At 45.0% G+C, this 19045-nt stretch overlaps 1 protein-coding gene and 1 long non-coding RNA gene across 3 annotated transcripts; one reads left to right on the forward strand and one right to left on the reverse strand.

Annotated features, from left to right (window-relative positions):
- The first annotated feature begins 696 nt into the window (after positions 1–696).
- On the forward strand, positions 697–1149 carry LOC128787966 (uncharacterized). Its single transcript, XR_008430915.1, has 2 exons — positions 697–800; positions 1057–1149. It is a non-coding gene; the product is annotated as an uncharacterized LOC128787966 (long non-coding RNA).
- MCM10 (minichromosome maintenance 10 replication initiation factor) lies at positions 965–17857 on the reverse strand. 2 transcript variants are annotated; one of them, XM_053942581.1, is made up of 20 exons: positions 17590–17857; positions 16805–16855; positions 15692–16012; positions 14795–14899; positions 14078–14212; positions 13726–13900; positions 12840–13005; positions 12154–12321; positions 10690–10806; positions 9475–9674; positions 8447–8547; positions 7338–7439; positions 7122–7239; positions 6563–6791; positions 5572–5731; positions 4787–4905; positions 3806–3919; positions 2915–3060; positions 2661–2703; positions 965–2279 (listed from the first exon to the last, which is right to left on the reverse strand). In XM_053942581.1, exons 2-20 carry the CDS (start codon positions 16809–16811, stop codon positions 2196–2198), a joined length of 2610 nt encoding a protein of 869 aa, XP_053798556.1. In that variant the 5' UTR covers positions 16812–16855; positions 17590–17857; the 3' UTR covers positions 965–2195. The 2 variants fall into 2 exon arrangements, with proteins under 2 accessions (XP_053798556.1, XP_053798557.1); XM_053942582.1 differs by having other exon boundaries at positions 17586–17857.
- Between the last annotated feature and the right edge of the window lie 1188 nt (positions 17858–19045).

Genomic DNA, 19045 nt, shown 5'->3' on the forward strand with positions numbered 1-19045 from the left:
TTAACATCCTTCTGCACAAAATCAACCAGTGAATCAGTTTCATTTTGAGCATACATGGGAAGTCATTGTTATACCTGATGGAGAATGTGGATTTTATTTTGTTTTTGAAATAAAGATTAAATTGTAGCAGCTTTAATGGCTGCCGTGGATTGTTTCTGTGGCTCAGAAATTCTGTTATGGCTTGTGTGGCTGAATAACCAAAGTGAACCCTGGAAAGGCAGGTGCTGGGTATGAGACAAACATTGGGGTGCTGCAGCTGAGAGCCACCCAAAAATCTGGTAACTGCTGGTCCTGCAGGATGTTTGGGCCAAGCCCATTTTGGAGACAGCTTTGGGCAAAGCACCTGCCAGTATCTCCTTGCTGTAACCATCCTGACTGATCCCAGCTTCCCTGTTGTTAGAGCAGAGTATTCAGGAATCAGGGTAGTAGTGCAATTTCTGGCATAAGAAAAGCATCTCAAAATAGTGAGGCATATAAATTCATCCACGCATTCATCCACATCCATCTCCCCCACTCCTTGTTTACTGCTAGAGCTTAAGCAAAGCAACTGGTTTGGTTTCTTCACCCTATTTTTGCATACAAGCATTGCTTTCACTCCCATGGAGATATGTGTCTTACATATCCCAGTCCTGGAGGCATTTATGAAAATAAAGCATTAACCCTCCTTTGACATTTTAATTTCTGCAGAATCTCCTTTCCTTGGGCCCAAGAGACAGGAACTGGAAAAAGTGAGAGCTTTCAACATGCTGGCTGAAGGCTGATACCAACATGGAATTTCATAGTGGTTTTGTGGACTCCAGGTAAGAAACTCCTGTTAAGTCTGACTGAGCAAATTCTGTGAAAGCTGAAGGTAAAGACCACAGACAAGTTCCTTTTGGTGATTCAGCACTGAGCTTGTGAGAAAACAAAGATATTGAGGAAGCAACTCATCCTCTTCCTCAGAGAAATACCATGCAGACCTAGGGAGTGTTTTATTCTGTACTCTATTTATTCTGAATGAGGAATGCACAGGAGGTGTTGCCAAGCAATGTTACAGTTACTGATTTTGTCCCCTAGCAGTGACACCCCACTCAGCAAATGGTACCAACAGGAGACTGAAATGAATGCTACACGCCAAGTTGCACCAATAAAAGCACCAGTAAGAGATGAGGGCTGCAGAATGCTGAGGTGAATCTGTCCAGTTGCTTCAAATGAAGTAATTTATTTCTCTTCCAGCCCCTCTGCAAGCAAACAAGAGGCATTGACAAGACCTCTGGTCCATGTGAGATGTTTAGTGGCACTTTGATCGAATCACTAAGGTTAGAGGGGGTTTTGGTACTTAAAAATATCCTGTGATCCTACTGGACATGAGCTAGGGGCAGGAAAAGGCTCAGGTCCAGGATAAGCTGGTTAAATGCCTCAGGCATCCCTACAGAGTGTGCTGTCAGAAAAATGCCAGTATGGAGACAGCAGTTCTCAGGAGCCACCTCTTGGTCTGAGACAGCTACTGTTCCTATTTAAAATACCAGAAAAAGGGTAAAAACTTTAAAATGTAATCACTCAGCTCTTTAAAACCACTCACAAAGTGGTGCCAGATTCATTAAAATGTTTTTTTAAAGTGGGAGCTACAGGTCTGTAGCTCTGTAGTGTTGATGGTGCTGAGGGACAGGGAGCTCTGAGTTTCCAGCATAAACACTGCTGGCTTGCAGGGCCAAAGCCATGGAAGGGTTTTGTAACAGGTAAGCCAAGGAAAAACTCGGGGCATCTGACATCTATTTCTAAGGGCTCAGAGTAATTTTGAAGCCAATGGAGAATGCTCTGTGCCTACAACACTCTCACACCCCTTTTTGTCCAAGAGCTGAAGACAGGTTGGCATGAACACACCAGAGTATTAATTTCATAAGTGCTTATGGAATCTACAGTCATTCCCATTCATGATGATTTGTCACCTAATAGCGAGGTCACTCTTGTGTTGTTAGTTGGAAAGAGTAGGCATGACTGTGCATTTCATGTGAAGTCTTACTCAGTCAATTAAAAAAAGATCAAAGCTCAATATCCATGCAGCAGCCTGGTGGACACTTGGCAGATGATCTTTTCATCAAAAATTGATTCCCCTACTGAGTCATCACAAAACCTGAATCCTCTTGGCGGTCCAGTATAAATGTGTCTCAGATACAAAAATCCATCCATATGTTATGGAAAAGATCAATTCCAGGTCACTTAAGACTATTGAGAAATTTTGGTTGTTCTTCTCCTCTTGGTAAAAGCGTTTCTCCACCAATCTTCGGACCTTTTTTCTCCTGGAAACATGAACCACGGAGAAAAGAAGTTAAATGTGTGTTAGGTGTCTCCCAAACACTTCTCTGGCAGAAATTGTGGTAGGGCTAAATTACCTGACTAAGCATTGACAGACCCTCTAGGGACCTTGACATTCTGAATTCTTACAACTTTGTTCAAATGCCATTTCCCCACGGTTAAACAAAACAAAGCTTTGAGAACAGAAAGCAAAAAGTAGAAGTCCACTATAACACAGCCTGCAGGCACCTGTGTGTACCTGACAAAATGCAGAGCTGTTGGCTCTGCTGGGAGCTCGTAAGGGCACAGAACCAAAGAGGGGGACAAAAGTACCACAGGAAGCAGCCAGAGTGCTGAGGTGCTCAGAACTGCTGGCTCACACTTACCTTTAGCATCCCATCTCGCTCCCACTTGAAGAGGCCACAGTTACTGAAAGATGAAAATGGCATGTGAGGACCACTGTGCTGTGTTTGCTACACAGTATGAGGGGATCCTAAAGTAGCCCCACACCCAGCCCACGCTCCTTGGCACAAGGGCTAACATTGCCCTCTTAGGACACAGTTTGGTGACTCACAACAAGTTACTTGTGAAGGGACCGTACCCAAGTCCCTGTCACTATTTCATGAGGTTCATTTCTTACCTGCAGGGCTTTTTTGGAAGCCTGTCAAGGGAAATAGCTCTGCTTCCACAAGGACATTTGAAAAATCTCTTGATGGCATCATGCCAGAGGTAGTCGTGGTTATCCTGCACACAAGTCTCCAGAGGCTTGAAATAGGTGTAATTACACTGTCAGGGAGGAGAGAGAGAGCGTATGAGACCTGTTCTGGGGCTGGCAACAGCTGAATGTTCAGAGGAAAGCATCCCTGTCCTCTCCCATCCTGAGGAGCCCAGCAGTTGGATCACCACCCCAGGCTTTGTCACTGCTCCTTCTAATGCCATCCTCCCTTTGCCACCACCCTGTGGTCCTGTTTCCAGCACTTCGTGGGGCACAAGTGTCCCTCTATGCAATCCCAAAACAGGTAGGGAAGGCAGCAAGAGGGAAAGCTCAGCAGGGGCTGAAACTTTGGAAGTGGAAGGTAATGCTTCCCTTCCTCTCAGTACATTTGGAACAGTCATAAAGCTCCACTCCTCTTCCTGATGGCCAAGTCCCTGGAAATGCAGATAGAGGATTCCCACCCAGTGTTAATGTTTTCAAGGATTTTGCTTATTTTTTCATGAAATATGGGGAACTGAGGGTCCTGGTACAAAACACTTCATGGAGGAAACGGAGAAATTCAGGACAGCAATACCCATGGAACCACTGGCATAAGCACTGAGCTGAGATGTTGAGCACAGCACTAAAGCCTTGCCATGTCTCAGTCACTCTGTGCACAAACTGCTCTCAGCAACAGGCATAAGGAACGAAACATCAATCCCTGCCCTGGATCACAGCCAAGAGAGTGACAGATGGGAGTCTGCAGGATAGTCCAGCACCATTTTGTAGAATCCATGTTCCACTCCCCTGCTGGTACCCTGGCTCCCCTTCACTCACCGTTTTACACGTCACAACTCGGCATTTCACTGCTTTAATGTTCCTCATCTTCTCTTCCAGCTCTTCCTTTTTCACCAGTGGCTGAAAGTATTGCTCCTGCAGTTCAGCCTCAGCCTGCAGGGCACACAAAATGGGTTGTGAGGACACAAAGAGGGGAGAGGCCACTCCATAAATGGCCTTAGAACAAATTATTATCAGGCCTGCTTGAAACAGACTGCAGTCTGGGAGCAGAGAAGCACAACATCTCTCTTGTTTTAAACAATCCATTGTTGTACACGTGCTGTACACCAGCACTGACATGAGCCACCTCTGAAATGCATGAGTGGGAATGTTTAAGAACAGCGGGAAGTACTGAAATGAGCACATACCCAGGAGGACAGTGCAGAGAGAAGTCAGGTAGGCAGATGTAATTAATGGAATAGGTTCTTAGGCAAAATATTACTCCCCAGAAGACCTTAAAACAACTACGACTTCACGCCAATAAGTGTCCAAGTGCCACTGGAGGTGCTGCAACCCTGGGAAAGTGCTCAGCAGAGACCCCAAAGTGAGAAACCAAACCTCTCAGCTCTTCAGGGCACCTGATGGCATTTCACAGCTGACATGAGCCCCAGATGAAGGTGGCAGCTGGCTTTATGTGGCCAAGATGTCAAGTAATGAGGGACAAAATAGGTATGTGGCTCATTTGATTTTAAGGCAGAGGGATTTCTTTGATTATCCACCAATAGGAAACTGCACTGATTCTTCCCAACACAACAAAAAAACTGGTGTCAACTGGCAACATGACCTTAGCCTGGCTATGGCAGCAGTGCTGCATAGCACTTGTAGGCAGTGTGCTCTGTGTGCCCAGAGACACCCAGCCCTACTCCTCGGGACAATCTGGAGCCTGTGAGATGTTTGGGTGCCTGCTTCTTGCTGAAATCATGAGGAGTCCAGTCAGGTCCTGGTTCTAAGCTCTCAGGCACAGCTGGATGGAGGTCATACCTCTTTTACGACATCTGTGTGCTTGGACTTGGCCTTCAGGATTTTCTGGAACTCTTCTGACTCCAGATAGGCCAGCTGCTCACGCCGTTTCTTTTGGGCAGGTTCCAGTCCATCCATTTCTAGGGAGACAAAAAGGTTCAGTCCTACAAAACAAGGCTGTGATGGCTAAACTTGCTCACTGCAGGAGATTTTGGAAGTCTCAGGTCTCTTGGGCAGATGTTCATGTCAAACAGCAGCCTTTCATAGTTTGGGAACACGAAAATAAGTTCAAATATGGCTTCAGAAAAAAATAAAAGTATTTCATAAAAATAACATTGCATCTTCTCTCAAAGCACTGTACTAGGAATTTTCACATTACTCCCAGGAGTGCAAGCAGTGTTCCCTCACTGACTGATGAAGAAACTTTAAAGGGAATTAAACAATTCGTCCAAGATCACACAGTAAATCACCAGCAGGCAAACTCAACTTCCCACAAAAAATTCAGATACCTTCCCAGGTGGGAAGGTTCTTGTTTTCCCTTGGTGAAGTCAGCCTTGTACTGCAGATGCTCAAGTGCCGGAAGAAAGGGAACAGAGATTAGCACAGAGAGCTATCAGGGATTACATCTCACACTTTCTCCACAGGGTTAGAGATTTTTTTAGTCTTTCCAACAAACCCTTGAAGTTCCAAACAGACCTAACTTGGCCTCTTTTCAGCCCAGCAATTAAGTCCTTAACTCAGAGCAACTACTTTGTCAGTAGGCCAGAAGCACATTTTTTTCTGTTCTAGAAGCTAACAGTACATACCATTGTCTGCTTCAGCACCTTGTGGCTGAGCAACATTTTTCTCAACTCTTTCAACAATTTCTAGGACATCCTCAACATCAGTTCGTTTCCTCTTGACGCTGTTTGGGTCTGTTTTAGGAATAATCTGGCCTTTTGCTCGTAGTCGTTGTATTGCAGCCAGCTAGAAAACAGGAAAGAGTAGGGGAAGTGTTGGTGACCTGTCTGGCTCCCAGCTCCTACTTCCAGAAGTAGCAAAGGAAGGCTGTCAACTGGAAGAGAGAACATCCACTGGCCTCAGCATGGAGCTGGCTGGAGAAATGCCCAACAAAATTCCCAGCTCTGACATGTACCCAACCTCTTGTGACTTCCCAAACCATAAAATGACCTCTCCACGGGTGCTACTAGGCCTGGTGTCTCTGCAGCTGGGCTTTACCTGCTTCACAAATCACTAAGTTTTTCAGAGAAATCAAATAACTTGAGATTTCCACATAAATTGATAATAATTAGGAACTAATAGAAAATTTATTACAACTATTCCTTCTAATACTCCCAGAATGCTAAGACTTCCTCATTCTAGCTGGAAAAGTTTATTTGACAAACAAATTAACGTATTTTTGCCAAAAAAAAAAGATGCAGTCTGTTTTGGTTAGAAAACAAAATTATCCAGAGTCATGACACAACACAACTAAACCAGTTGCTTACCTACCTGTCAAACAGAAAACACCTGCAGTACACTACACTAGCAGTGCCAGAGTTTAGCACTCCAGGGATTTTCAGCAGAAATCCCTTCCCTTAAGAGATTGGCTGAAGGCAAGATGGCAGCATGGACTTTGGCACTGACAGCTATCAGGAACCACAGGTATCCTGTGTGCTGGAGTATAGGCCAGTGTGATCCCAAAAAAGAGAAAATTCACCAACACCAGAACTGAGCTGAACAAAGACTATTCTTTTACTACAAACCAAACTTCCCTTAACCTCTCTTTAATACTTTAAAGATTGAAAGAGCTGGTACCTTTTTGGCTTCTGCCAAGCTGTCTAGCTTTGGCCTTGGAGGAGGAGACTTGTCAAAGAAGAGGATATCTTCTCCTTCTGAGAAGCCTGTACCTAGCCTGGGCCTTTGAGGAGTTGACATTTTTGCAGCTTTGGGAAACTCTGCCCCAGGCACTGGGGAATGGAGGGAGGTCTGTCTGGAGGAGGATGGGAGAGCAGGAGTGCTGGCTTTACCCGTGTTCTGGAGAAACCTTGTAAGACAAGAATAATTCATTCAATTAGGGATATAAATCACAGATAAAAAGGTTTAAGAAACAAATAGGAGGGGATACAGACTACTATTTGGCCTTTAATTGCCAAAAGAATCACACAGCAATTTTGGCATTCAGGAGAAGAAAAGGCTGGTAAAGGACTCGCTGAAATCAAGAGTGACTTGAAGAAGTCACCAGGAGTGAATGACCAATTGTTTTAAAAGCTAAAATCAAAGAGAAGCATCACACAAAGCTGAGAAGAAGTGAAAACACAGCTGTCCTTAGGGCTACAGTAACAGAACCTTTCCTGTGAAAGCCAGGGTGTCTTACCGCCTCTGAATCTCTTCAGATCGCTTTTTTCTGGCCTCCAGCAATTTCTGTTTCTGTTGCTTGAGCAGTGCTGAAGCAGAGATAGACTGGAAATTTGCCCCTTGCTTCTTTTCAGCATCTGGGAAAAAATAATAAAGCAAAATAAAAAGCCACTTTGTTCAGAAGGAGGTAGAGTGATTTTAGGAGTGGATTGTCCTTCAGGCAAAAGGACAATACCTGTTTTGGTCCAGTGCTTGCAGAGGTTTCGTGCTCCAAAGGTTGGCTGTGCCAGCAGTTCCCTGAATTCTTCAGAACACTGCATGGGTCTCTTTGCTGCACCTGAGTGGAAGAGGCAGAAATACAACAGATTTGACTTGAGGAAGGGAAGCAGGCCTGGCTTTTGAGATGTAAAATTGTCTAGTTTGGAGGAAACCCTTGTAGGTCAGCTGACCACTTCTCAAAGCAAGACCAACCTTTCTATTCTATTTGGTTGCCCAAGGTCTTGTCATTTGTCATAGACATTTCTATCCCTTCAGCAACCCAATCACTCAGTTCCTCATCAGCCTTGGCTGTCTGTGTTACTCCCACCATTCCCATTTTTAGGATACTTGACAGTCCTGAAGGCTCCACACTTTATACCCAGAGAATTTAGAGCAGCTAAAAGCTGCTATGGACATACACTATGTTGTCTGAAATGGAGTCAGCGAAGTGATGGAACTGAAAAATGTAAATAAGACTAAGTGGCACCTAGAACACAGTTTGAATAATCTGTCACCCACTGTCCAAGGAGCATAAAGAGTGTAATATTAAGTGCTTTACAGAAACAAAGCAGAGGCAGGGAAGACTGATGACATCCCAGGGGCTACAAAAGGAACATGCTTTGACACAAAAGACAAGCACTAGAAACAATGTGGGTTCTCAGGAGGTTGCCTGCATTGCCAACCTGACTGATTTATACTTGGTATTCCTTAGAAGCTTTCAAGGTGGCAGAAGTAATTTGTTTTAATCAAATAAAATAAATCCTCTGGTTCAAAGTTCTTAAAACTTCCAATTCCCATTAATCTGGAAAAGATCTTCTGTCACTGTCCAAAGACAGAACAGGAGACTTAATTTGGGGGCACTGATGAAAAAAAGATGTATGAAGCCACACAGTTGCCTATTACATTTGCCTTGAAACTGTGATCTCAAGAGGGAAGAGGAGTTTTGACCAGCTGAGGAAGAAAATCACCCCTTCTGCAGCAAAGGGACTGCCAGGTTCAGTCAGTGACTAGAAGGCCCTGGGACACATCTACACATCGAGCTGGGAACATCTAAAGACTGAAGAGACTACTTAAGTAATTGGGTACCAATTTTCTGCCTGGTTTCCTGGACAATTGCATCAGATCCTTTCACGACCAGGTTGGAGAGAGTGGTTTGAATCTTCCTTTTCGGCACAGCAGCTGCTGCACTAGAAAGAGGAAACAAATCCAGAACATCAGAGTTTTCCCATGCTTAGAGCAAGGACAGAAGCCTGAATACTAGCCCAGTGCTACAACAAAACTCCAGCCACTCTAAAGGGCCAGCTGTCTGTGTTTTGGAAGGATGTGAATCTAAATCCAAATTCCAGCATAATGTTTAGGATCTCCCATTTCTCCCTTTGTTGAGACATGTAGTTCCTATGCATTACAGAACAACTAAACATAGATCAAAGCTTTGCTTCGCTCACAGGTCGTTCCAGGGATGGAAAGGAGGTTGGAATTGCTTCATTATTGTGGAGTCACACCAGGTATCAGAGGGCAGCAGTAAGGGAATAAAAGCTGTGCCCAAGCACAGGGCTGGATCCAGCTGTGACTCATCTTTCCACAGCTGTCTTCATGGGATTTGGATAAAGGACCTGGCCACTATGAGATGCATACTGATCTTGGTCAGTCCTGTTTCCTCACTAACCCAGAGTAACGCTGTATTATTTCAGCCAGGGAAGACATGAGGAAATACAGAAAACACCAACTCTGGCATTAAATGCAGTAAGCCATAAGAAAATACAGTTACAATCTCAGAGACTCAAATGCTTGGGATCTCATGATCTCAAAGTCCATTAATCTACTGAAACACAAAGCTGCCTGACTTCACACCACAGTATTAATGTAGAGGTAAAAACAATCCTTACCACCTTAGTACCAACTTAAAATTTTCCTGTCAAACAGCAGCTTTGCTACCCCATTTGGCCAGTAGGATTATGCCAAGTGTGGGGCTTTATTCCTTTTTGGTGAATGTAGTTAAGGCAAAGGCATTCTCTAAATGAATAAATAGACTCCTTTAGACATAGCTTCAGGCTCCCTTGTATATGTGAGGGAAATTCTGTTCAAAAGCAAGGGAAATAAATGGTTTATCTTACACTGAGGCTGCATATGCTGCTGAAGAGACTCCTCCATAATAAAACCCATCCTGACACAGCCTCTCCTTCAAAGTGGGATTTTTCCGACCAACTTTTTTGGGAATGCGGCCACCAGAAAAGGTGGACTGCAGATCTGCCCGCTTTGAGCTGAGCTTCTTGTACTGGGACTGTATGTGATACTGACAATATTCACAGTCATTCTGCAAAGAAACAGGAGAAGCCTGTTACAGAACACCAGCAATTACAATTTCCTTTGTTCCTCTAGCCCACATGCATCCTTGTATGGCTAAAATGAAGTAACATTTCTACTGTGATACTCCAGCATTTGATCAAGCAAAAATATGTCCACACTCGAGCAATGAAAAACAAATTGCCTCTACTAATCACTAGAAACAACCCTGTGCATCAAGGAATTTTAAGGCCATTCCTTCACCCAGGACCTCTTGCCCAGATTCTGTATTCCCGACTCTACTCAGTTTTATGTACTGTATGCACAGCCTCCTCCTGGAGTGGGTCTGCAAACACAGACTTGACTGGCTACAAGTACCTTCTGTATTTTTCTACTTCCCACTTCCCACACTTCCAGCTCCGCCCCAGTTCTTCATTCCTTCATTTTTTCTCCTCCTTCTGATACCCTACTATCTACAACCCTTCTCACTCAGGCAAGGTTCCTTTCAGGGTTCACAGCATCACCATAGCCATGAAGTAACATAATCCACAAGTCCTTTAAACTAGTACAAGTCAGTAATGTCCTAAAAGAAGGATCCCAAAACTTTTTTTTCTCTCATTTCCAGTGCCCTACATTCAGGTGTAAGTACTCTAATAGCTTGCACGTATGCTGGACAAGGGAGCTTATTGGGTTAAAATCATTAAAAAAAATATAGCCATTCCCCAAAAAATCTTGTGTTGTTTTTCTCTGGATGAGTTTTCTAGTGCAGTGCATGGAAGCTTGCACTGGAGCAAAGGAGAAAGGGTGTGGCATCATGGGTCAATACCATCCCCTTTCACGGCAGCACCAACCTTGCACCGGGAAATCCCCTGCACAGTGACAGCACAGAAACAGCTCCTCGGTTTCATTTCTCACTTTCTCCACCCACTTTAGTTAGTTGCAAGTCAAGATCCAGGAACAAGTAAAAAAGTCAGAGTATCAGTACAAAATCAGCAGCCAGATTTTCACCAACAGCTTAGGAATGCCCTAACTACTGAGATACAGACCAGGTTCACAATCTGTGTACAAGGATCACCATTCTTCTTCCTGGCTTTGCAGGTGCCCATATCCAGAGCTTCTCCCATGAGGAGGATCTTCTGGGGATGGTCAATGGACAAACACACCTAGACAGAAATCAGAACACTTCTGAATAGGCCTCTTTCTAAATGTCACTGGTTTGTCTCTGATCTGGTTCAGTACCTCTGGTACTAATAATGTAGTCTTAAAATGCAGGCCTAGCTTAAGAAAGCCACATGCTCTATTCAGATTGAGAAATGGCTCAGTTAAAAAGAAAAAAGTGAATTTATTTCTCACAAAGAGATGAAAGACATTTGAGTTCTATGCTCAGAGCCTCAGGAAACCAAAAAAAACCCTAAGGCAGTTCTAATTGTGCTGTAAATGGTCCTGTAGAGCTGCTTGGCTCTGATACCATCATGACACCCACATCCAACAAGGGATGGGAGGAAGAGCTGTACCAGGGCTCTCTGTCCTTCTCCAAATGTCTTGGTCCAATCAAAACTGAGTCCTGTGCAAGAGCATCTGCTTCACACCACCAAATACACCAGGGACTGTGTGTGTAGCCAAGGGACAATTTCAGAAGTCAGTTTTAATGTAGTAACAAATGTGAACAATTTAGCTAGGAAGAGCCATTCTTGACAGTTAAATGCAGCCCTCTTATTAAATCTGGTGTGCCTTTCTGCTCACCAACAGGACTATCTACTGCTTATTCATGCTAATTTAAGCAATTATATAGCTTAAAAGACAATTAATGAGAGCCTTAATTTTTCTATTTGGAGAATTTAAAATGCAGAACACCACATGATCAGCTACTAGACTGAAATTTCCCTTGACAGAAGTAACTGGAAACAGGGTCCATTCCAGTACAATTAAAAATATAATAATTTATTAGCAAAATTAAGCCATCTTAAGTGTTCTGAATTTATAAATAATCAATTAAACAAGTGAACTACTATGTATCAGCCAACAAAAATTTACATAATACATTGTTTGTTTAATAAATCAAATATTGCTGCCTCTCTGTTGTGATTTTTGAACCAGAAATATTTTGTAATCGTATCTCATGCTTGAATTAGAAGAGAGAAAATGTGCTTCTCCATCTTTTTCAGCTTTGAGAGACCTCTAGGCTGAAATAGCTGTTACACTGAAGTAGCTGAATAAACTGAAATGAAAATACACTCCCTATATTTGTGGAAGAGCCAACTGCTACCGACAGCAGATTAAAAACTGGAATAAGCTCTGGGTTTAAATGCTTAATAGGACTTATTTGAAGTTTAGTCTCCCAGAAGGCCAGGAGCAGATACACACCATGCAATTACCTGAATGCAATTCAAACTGTCGTGCAGACTGCTGCAATTTCAAACTGAAGATGTGCTATAAAGTGAAATCTCAGCCAAATATGAAAAGGTTCAGCTATAGGTTTTTATCTACAGCTGAATGAAAAATCCTCTCACCTCATCTGAGCCTTCTTTAGGTTTCATAGGGTTGGCATTGAGCAGGCCAACAACGGTGCCTTGGTCGGTCTTCCAGTGCTCCTTGTGGACTTCACCAAACAGGAAGAGTGAGACGCACTCATTGAGGTCCCGCAGGTCGTTCAGCCGCCAGATACTGAAGGTTCTGCCCTGGAACAGACATTCCCTTTCCTTTCAGCTTTGCTGCAGACATGCTGACTACATCCCCTCTGGCTGTTTCTTTTAAAGAGCTACTCTGACTTTCCCCCTCCCAAGGTTTTCATGATTTAGAAAAGCACGGTTTATAACCTCAGTAGAGCTTCGATACAGTATCTCCAGCCATCCATGTTGCCAGTTCTAGGGTTCTTAAAGGCCAAAATAGCAAGTAATTCTGCCACCACCAACCTTTCTGATATCAAAGCTGAGCAGCACACTTGTTCCTTGAATAAAGAGGTTTTTACCCCACTGAACACACAAAACCACTGCATATCCAGATCTGTTTCATCAATGACTTTCTACAGGGCACAAACAATACTTGATGAAACCAGACAAGCCAAGATCTCTAATACAGAAGTTTTCCATTAACTACATGAAGTTGGCTGATTAAGTTGAAGATCTAGGAAAGTTTCTCAGGAAAGACCACCAGCATTTCACTTGAACAGAGCAAGGGATACAAGGAAGTTACTTACATTATTTGCGCTCTGAGGAGTGACCTTCTTCACTATGACTCCAAATGTTACCCAGTCTATTTCCTCCAGATTTTCAGTAGCAAGTTTGTTCTTCAGCTGAGACAGTCGGATGAGCTTCCTGTTAGCCATTTTCCTGTCCATTTCGGCCGAAGACACCCGGGGTTTTCTAGATCCAGTGAAAGCAGGTAAAAGACAACACATCCATTGGCACAAATGGACAATGAAAACCAAACAGCACTTCCCTGGGGAGACTACATCTTGGTGCAATCACCTCTGTGCCTTACTTCACCCTGAGGTCACTTGAAATAAAACCCCCCATAACAGAAAGCTACTGATGACACTCGTTTTTGTCCAAATAGCTGCATTGCAACTCAGCCTGAGTTGCACTGCATTGCAACTCAGCCCTAAGCCTGCATTAATCTGCTCATTTCAGACTGACCAAGAATGGCTGACTGAGCTGGGAATACAGCTCAGGTTCTGGTGAGAACACCATGAGGATCCGGAGTCCTCTTGTGGCCACGCTGAGTATAGGGATGGTGAGTGGCTCCTGAGGCTTCTGTGTGCAGCAAAAACTGGCTCAACTAGAGCTCAGCTGGGCTTTGCACATGGCCACTGCTTCCTGGCTCCACCACTGAGGATATCCCAGGGAAGGCAGTGTTAATGAAATTAGAGCTTTTCTGTTAGAAAAGAGCAGAGGTAAAAACAGAAACATGGTACTAAGCCCAAAGTCAATGATACATGATTACTGATCAAAAAGCCAGTGCTGTGGCTTTGTGTTACATCCCTTGACTAATCTGACACAGTTAAACCACGTATATACATTGTGTTTTCTTTGCCTTTACTGGAGGGGTTGTCCCCAGACGGGGCTCAGAGCTGGGCTGCTGACCTTAATCTCAGTCCTGAGAAGGTTTCCACAGACACTGGCTGCGTGGTTGCACTGGAGCATGCCGGCACGGGAGGAGTTTTCTCTCTGGTCACCTTACTGGGTGTGTTCCCTACGGCAGACTTGAGAGGCTGGAACGCCAGACCGAGGACTTGCCGTGGAGGAAGAATTTTGTTCTCTTTAGCAGAAGAAAAAAAGGCATAGCTCCCATTATAAAGAATACAATAATAACAAGCTCTCTGCCACTGTGACCAGATCACTTCTGGTGCACTGAGTAGCATAACACTGTCCTGGATGTGTCCACACTGCTGGGAACTATAAGTTTTCAACAGAAAAGGTAGACTGAGAATGGTACCTGCTGAGGATGCTTTTGATTTCTGCATTCCTTGCTTGGCTGGTGGTAAAGGATTATCCAGTTGGGCCAAGAAGCATGGTGATTCTTGCAGCTTCCGAACTTTCCTTTCCTTTAAGGGTGGACGGGGAGATTTACCTGGCCAAAGGAACAAAAAACAATGAGACTTCAGGATCCAGACTCAGACTCTAAGCACTGCTCCAAACTGTGTAATTCCTGAATAACAAGTCCAAGTCAGTGCCCCACATGGAAACCTTTCAGCCAATTTGTCAGCTGAAATGCAACAGCTGGAAAAGCACCAAAGACTCTTCCTCATAACGACTTAAGACCTTGGATGTCACTGCAACTTCAAAGCTGTGGAAAGTAGAAACATCCCCTGTTTTGCTATCTTTCCATGAAGTTTCATTACTACATCCAGCACGCTATAGCAACAACACAGCTGCATATACTGGGTGTACCAACATCTGCCAGTAAGAAGGGACACCTCCAGAAGAGTCTGGAGCACTTAGTCATGAAACCTGTCCAATGTAGAATTAATCCATGATTCAGAGACAAAAACAGATTTAATCTGTAGCTGTAAGAAACAACCCGTGTGGGAATACACCAGACCACTATCCCTGCTTGCTACTTAGGGCCCACTTCACAATTATTTTATGTCCTGCCTATAAACTCACATGGGAAAGCCAATAAATCATAAACCCATTTAATCAGTTTCATTACCAGAGGTTTTCTTCTCAGGGCCTGAACTGGATTGCTGCCCAAGAGCAGTCTTCTGCAACTGCTCCTGTAACGTCTTCATCTGTTCTTGCAATTTTCTCAGCTCAGCTAGGAAAGAAAGGAAAGGAAAAAGGATAATAATGAAGACAGCAGGAAGCCATTGCATACAGGGATTTATGAGATCCTTGGAAGTCTGGCAGTTTTACTGCATCATGGAAACTTAAATGAAGACTTGAGTCATAATGCAGATTTACTTGATTCTACATAGCTCATAGTGAAGGCAAACTTTTCCATACAGCCTGGAGATGGGTCCTCTCATAAAAGTATTTTACTTAATTGTGGTGTGTTCCTTCCCATGTTGAATAAAACTTTCCTGCTCACCATAAGACAATTTAAATGGCTGATGATTGCACTCCTTAGCATAAAGAAGTACTTCCTTATAAAATCAAATACACAGCCTGGACACAGGAAAGCTGTGGCCAGCTCTGCTTCCACAATGATTTCCACACTGGTAGGGCAGAATCTCCTGTCAATAAGTCCTGAGGGGGACAGAACTGCTGTGCTGGTGAAAGATGCCAGGATGATATCTGATGCCCTGAAGAGTGAGGAAACATTGCTCTTCATCAGACAAGGCACAGGTACCCAGGCAATCTTCCCTATGCTACTCAGCACAGCTCTGTTAGTCTTCCTGGTTTAAGTCCTCTGTCTTTCTTTTGGGAAAACAGGTTTGGTGAGTTTGGCCACTGGATGCTGAAAACTGAACTCAGAAACTTTCACAAGGCCTTACAGTATTTCCTCTCCAGTCATCACCAAGAACAGGCAGGCCATACCTCCTGCCTGTTAGCTCTCTAGAGACAGAATATATCAAACAAAACACATCAAAGATGCTGTTGCAGAAACCTTGTAGTTCTTCATTGGTTTTCTCCTTTGTCTGACTGGGAGCTGAAGTGGGGACAGCTTTCTCTGCCTCCTCCTCTTCCAGCAGGTCATCTACATCTCCAAACAGCATAGCCAAGTTCTCCTTCTGCTCATCAATCATGCTGTCCTCAGCATCAACCTCCTCAGTGTAGGATGCATCATCTTCTGCATCAAAGAGCTCATCGTACTCATCTGGTTCTCCATCTTCATCCTCAGGAGCATCTTCCTCCTCAGGAGAATTCCTCTCCTCAGTTGCTTCGTTTTCTTCCAGAAGGGAAGCCAACAGATCCAAGTCATCATCAGCTAAGGCAAAAAATAGACTCAGAGTTATTTCTGTCCAGTTAAAGAAAAGCTGCTAAGGAATAAACATCCAAGACACCTTGATTACAAGCTAATGACAACTGAAACTAAATCAGAGCAGCAAGTAGCATTTCTTTTTAATACACTTCAGTTTTAACTAAAGGCATCTAGAGCAACTTCTGGCTGTGAGGCCAGATGGAAATGTAGTTGCAGATGCTCTCAGCTTGTGGCACAAGCTGGCAAGTCAGTAGAAAACTTGCCAGCTACTCAGCACTGGCTTTTCCTCCTATGCAGTTCCTTGAACAGCAGCTGCTGTTGCACAGAAAAGCCTGGAACCTGTAAACATGTAGCCAACAGAGACACTCATGTGGCTTTTGCCAATCGAAGGGGAAGAGGGATATGCAAGGCAGGCAACAAAGCATATCCTCAGATACAGTTTGCTCCTGGAAAAACACGGAGAACAAAGAAATAGGGACAAAAATTGAAAAGAGATAAGTACAGAGAGAAGAATGGGACAGACAGAGCAGAAATGAAAACTGGAGCAAAGCAAGAAACTGATTTAGCCTTTGTTGCTGAGGAAAACACCAAACCAGGGAAGGCAGAGAGCAGCCTCACAGGAAAGCGGCAAGAAGGAAAGCAAGAGGCAACCTCAAAGGACTCAGCAAATAAATTCAGTAGAATGTAAATTCCTTTGCTAAAAGCCTTACCAGGTCTTCTGAACTCTTGAACTTACTAGCTAACAGGCTGATAAGAAGACACATTTCCCACTGAAAGGAAGAGAATTTTCTCCCTTACCGTCCATAGTTTCACCAGGATTTCTCCAAGAGCCCCTCAAGGAAAAATATTCTGTTATGGGGAAAACAAAAGTGATACTGTTAAAGTACATATAACTCATCTAGAAATATATATTATGTTCAGGCTCCTTATTTGGTAATTTGCAATCTACCAGCTTGGTTTTGTTTACAGCTGCAGATGAGGACTCCACTCAGTTTAAAACCCTCTACATCAAAACTCTGACCCATGCTGAACCCACTGCAGTCTAAAGACACTACTTTTATAAAAAAGGCCCATTACACAGAATTTAAATTCCTACCAAGTTCTCATAGTAATAACCATTTCCACCTCACCTGATTACACTGAGTACACCATAATTAGAGCTAGCATTTAACTAGTTATTAAAGTCTAACAGTTGTTATTCTCAAAGTGTACATTCTGCGTTTCTCACAGCTTCTCCATAGGTCTGTGAGAAAAAATCAGCACGGGCGGACATGAATGGACCAGGGAAGCTTGGGATATCCACTGAGGCCAAGTGAGTCAAAAACCCAAACTCCAATTGTGCTTACAGATCTTCCTGCTGCAGAATCTTTTGTTTCGCCCATAAACTCCTCTTTTAATAGTTTTCTCATGCTCCAGAATATTAATTTTCAGCAACACCGCTTAACTCGCACGAGCAGGGAAGGCCAGGGACCACCGCGGACCCCGCGCTTTTCCCCTCACGGTTCCGCTCTCCGCTCGGCCGCCTCCCTCACCCAGTAGAACCCCGAGCTCCTGCGGGGCTCCCTCCCCCGCGGCTCACCGACCCTCGGCCCAAGCTCCGTGTGCTCCGAGGTCGCTCCGTGTGCCCCGGGTCGCTCCGTGTGCTCGGGGATCGCTCCGTGTGCCCCGGGTCGCTCCGTGTGCCCCGGGGATCGCTCCGTGTGCCCCGGGGATCGCTCCGTGTGCCCGGGATCGCTCCGTCTGCCCCGGGATCGCTCCGTCTGCCCCGGGTCGCTCCGTGTGCCCGGGGTCGCTCCGTGTGCCCCGGGATCGCTCCGTGTGCCCGGGATCGCTCCGTGTGCCCGGGATCGCTCCGTGTGCCCGGGATCGCTCCGTGTGCCCCGGGATCGCTCCGTGTGCCCCGCTGCCCCCGCTCCCCTCACGCACCCCGCTCACCGCCGCGCGCGCCACCAGTACCCGCCAGAATTCGGACCGGCCCCGCCCCTTCCCGCGCATGCGCGCACGCGCCATCTTTAGTGCTGGCAGCCGCGGCGCTGCCCGGCGCCATCTTGGCTGTGGGCGGAGGGGAAGGGGCGGGTGCCCGCTGACGAGGGGCGAGAGGGGCCTGGCGATCACAGGATCTGTGGGATTGGAAAAGTCCTATGGAGTCCATCCTGTAACAAATCACCACCTGTCAACTAGATCATGGCACTGACTGCCACGTCCGGACTTTCCTTAAACATCTGCAGGGATGGTCACTCCACCAGTGTCGAATCACCCTTTCTGTGAAGAAATTCTTCCCACTGTCCAACTTAAAGCTTCCCCTCGTGCAGCTTGAGGCCATGTCCTCTCATTCTGTCGCTGGTTGCCTGGAAGATGAGCCCGACCCCCACCTGGCTCCACTCTCCTGTCAGGCAGTTGTAGAGAGTGAAAAGTCCCCCCTGAACCACCTTTTCTCCAGGCTGAGCCGCCCCAGCTCCCTCAGCTGCTCCTCTTCAGACTTGTGCTCCAGCCCCTTCCCCAGCTCCATTGCCCTTCTCTGGACCTCTCCAGCAGCTCAGTGCCCTTCCTGAGCTGAGGGGCCAGAACTGGGCACAGGATTCAAGTTGTGGCCACACCAGTGCTCACAACAGAGGGAAGAATCACACCTCTGGTCCTGCCGGACACATTATTCCTGATATGGGCGCTGGGTAAACCCATTTAGCTGCAGAGTTGCCCGTGTCTGGGCAGAGTGGCCTCAGGGAGGGGTCACAGCAGGTACCATCCCATCTGGATAATTTAAACAATGTCAACACTTGTTTTACACCAACAAATGCAATCCTTGTTATTGTCATATGCAGTGGACAAAATTTTGTAGGTTGGTCAGTTTTTCTTTGGTACAACTATATTCTGTGAAAAATAGTTCTGAGGATGTACAAGGTCATTGCTGGACTGCAATTAGTAAGGACAGCAAAAAATAATCTTCCCTGTAACATGAACACGTTTCAGTGAATTGTGGCTTTATTCTTTGGAGTTCTTTGCCCCTCCTGATTTGTACTATTAGACCTGTTCTTTTATCTT

This window comes from Vidua chalybeata, chromosome 5 (genome assembly GCF_026979565.1).
Source record: "Vidua chalybeata isolate OUT-0048 chromosome 5, bVidCha1 merged haplotype, whole genome shotgun sequence".
In the NCBI taxonomy this organism is placed as follows: Eukaryota; Metazoa; Chordata; class Aves; order Passeriformes; family Viduidae; genus Vidua; species Vidua chalybeata.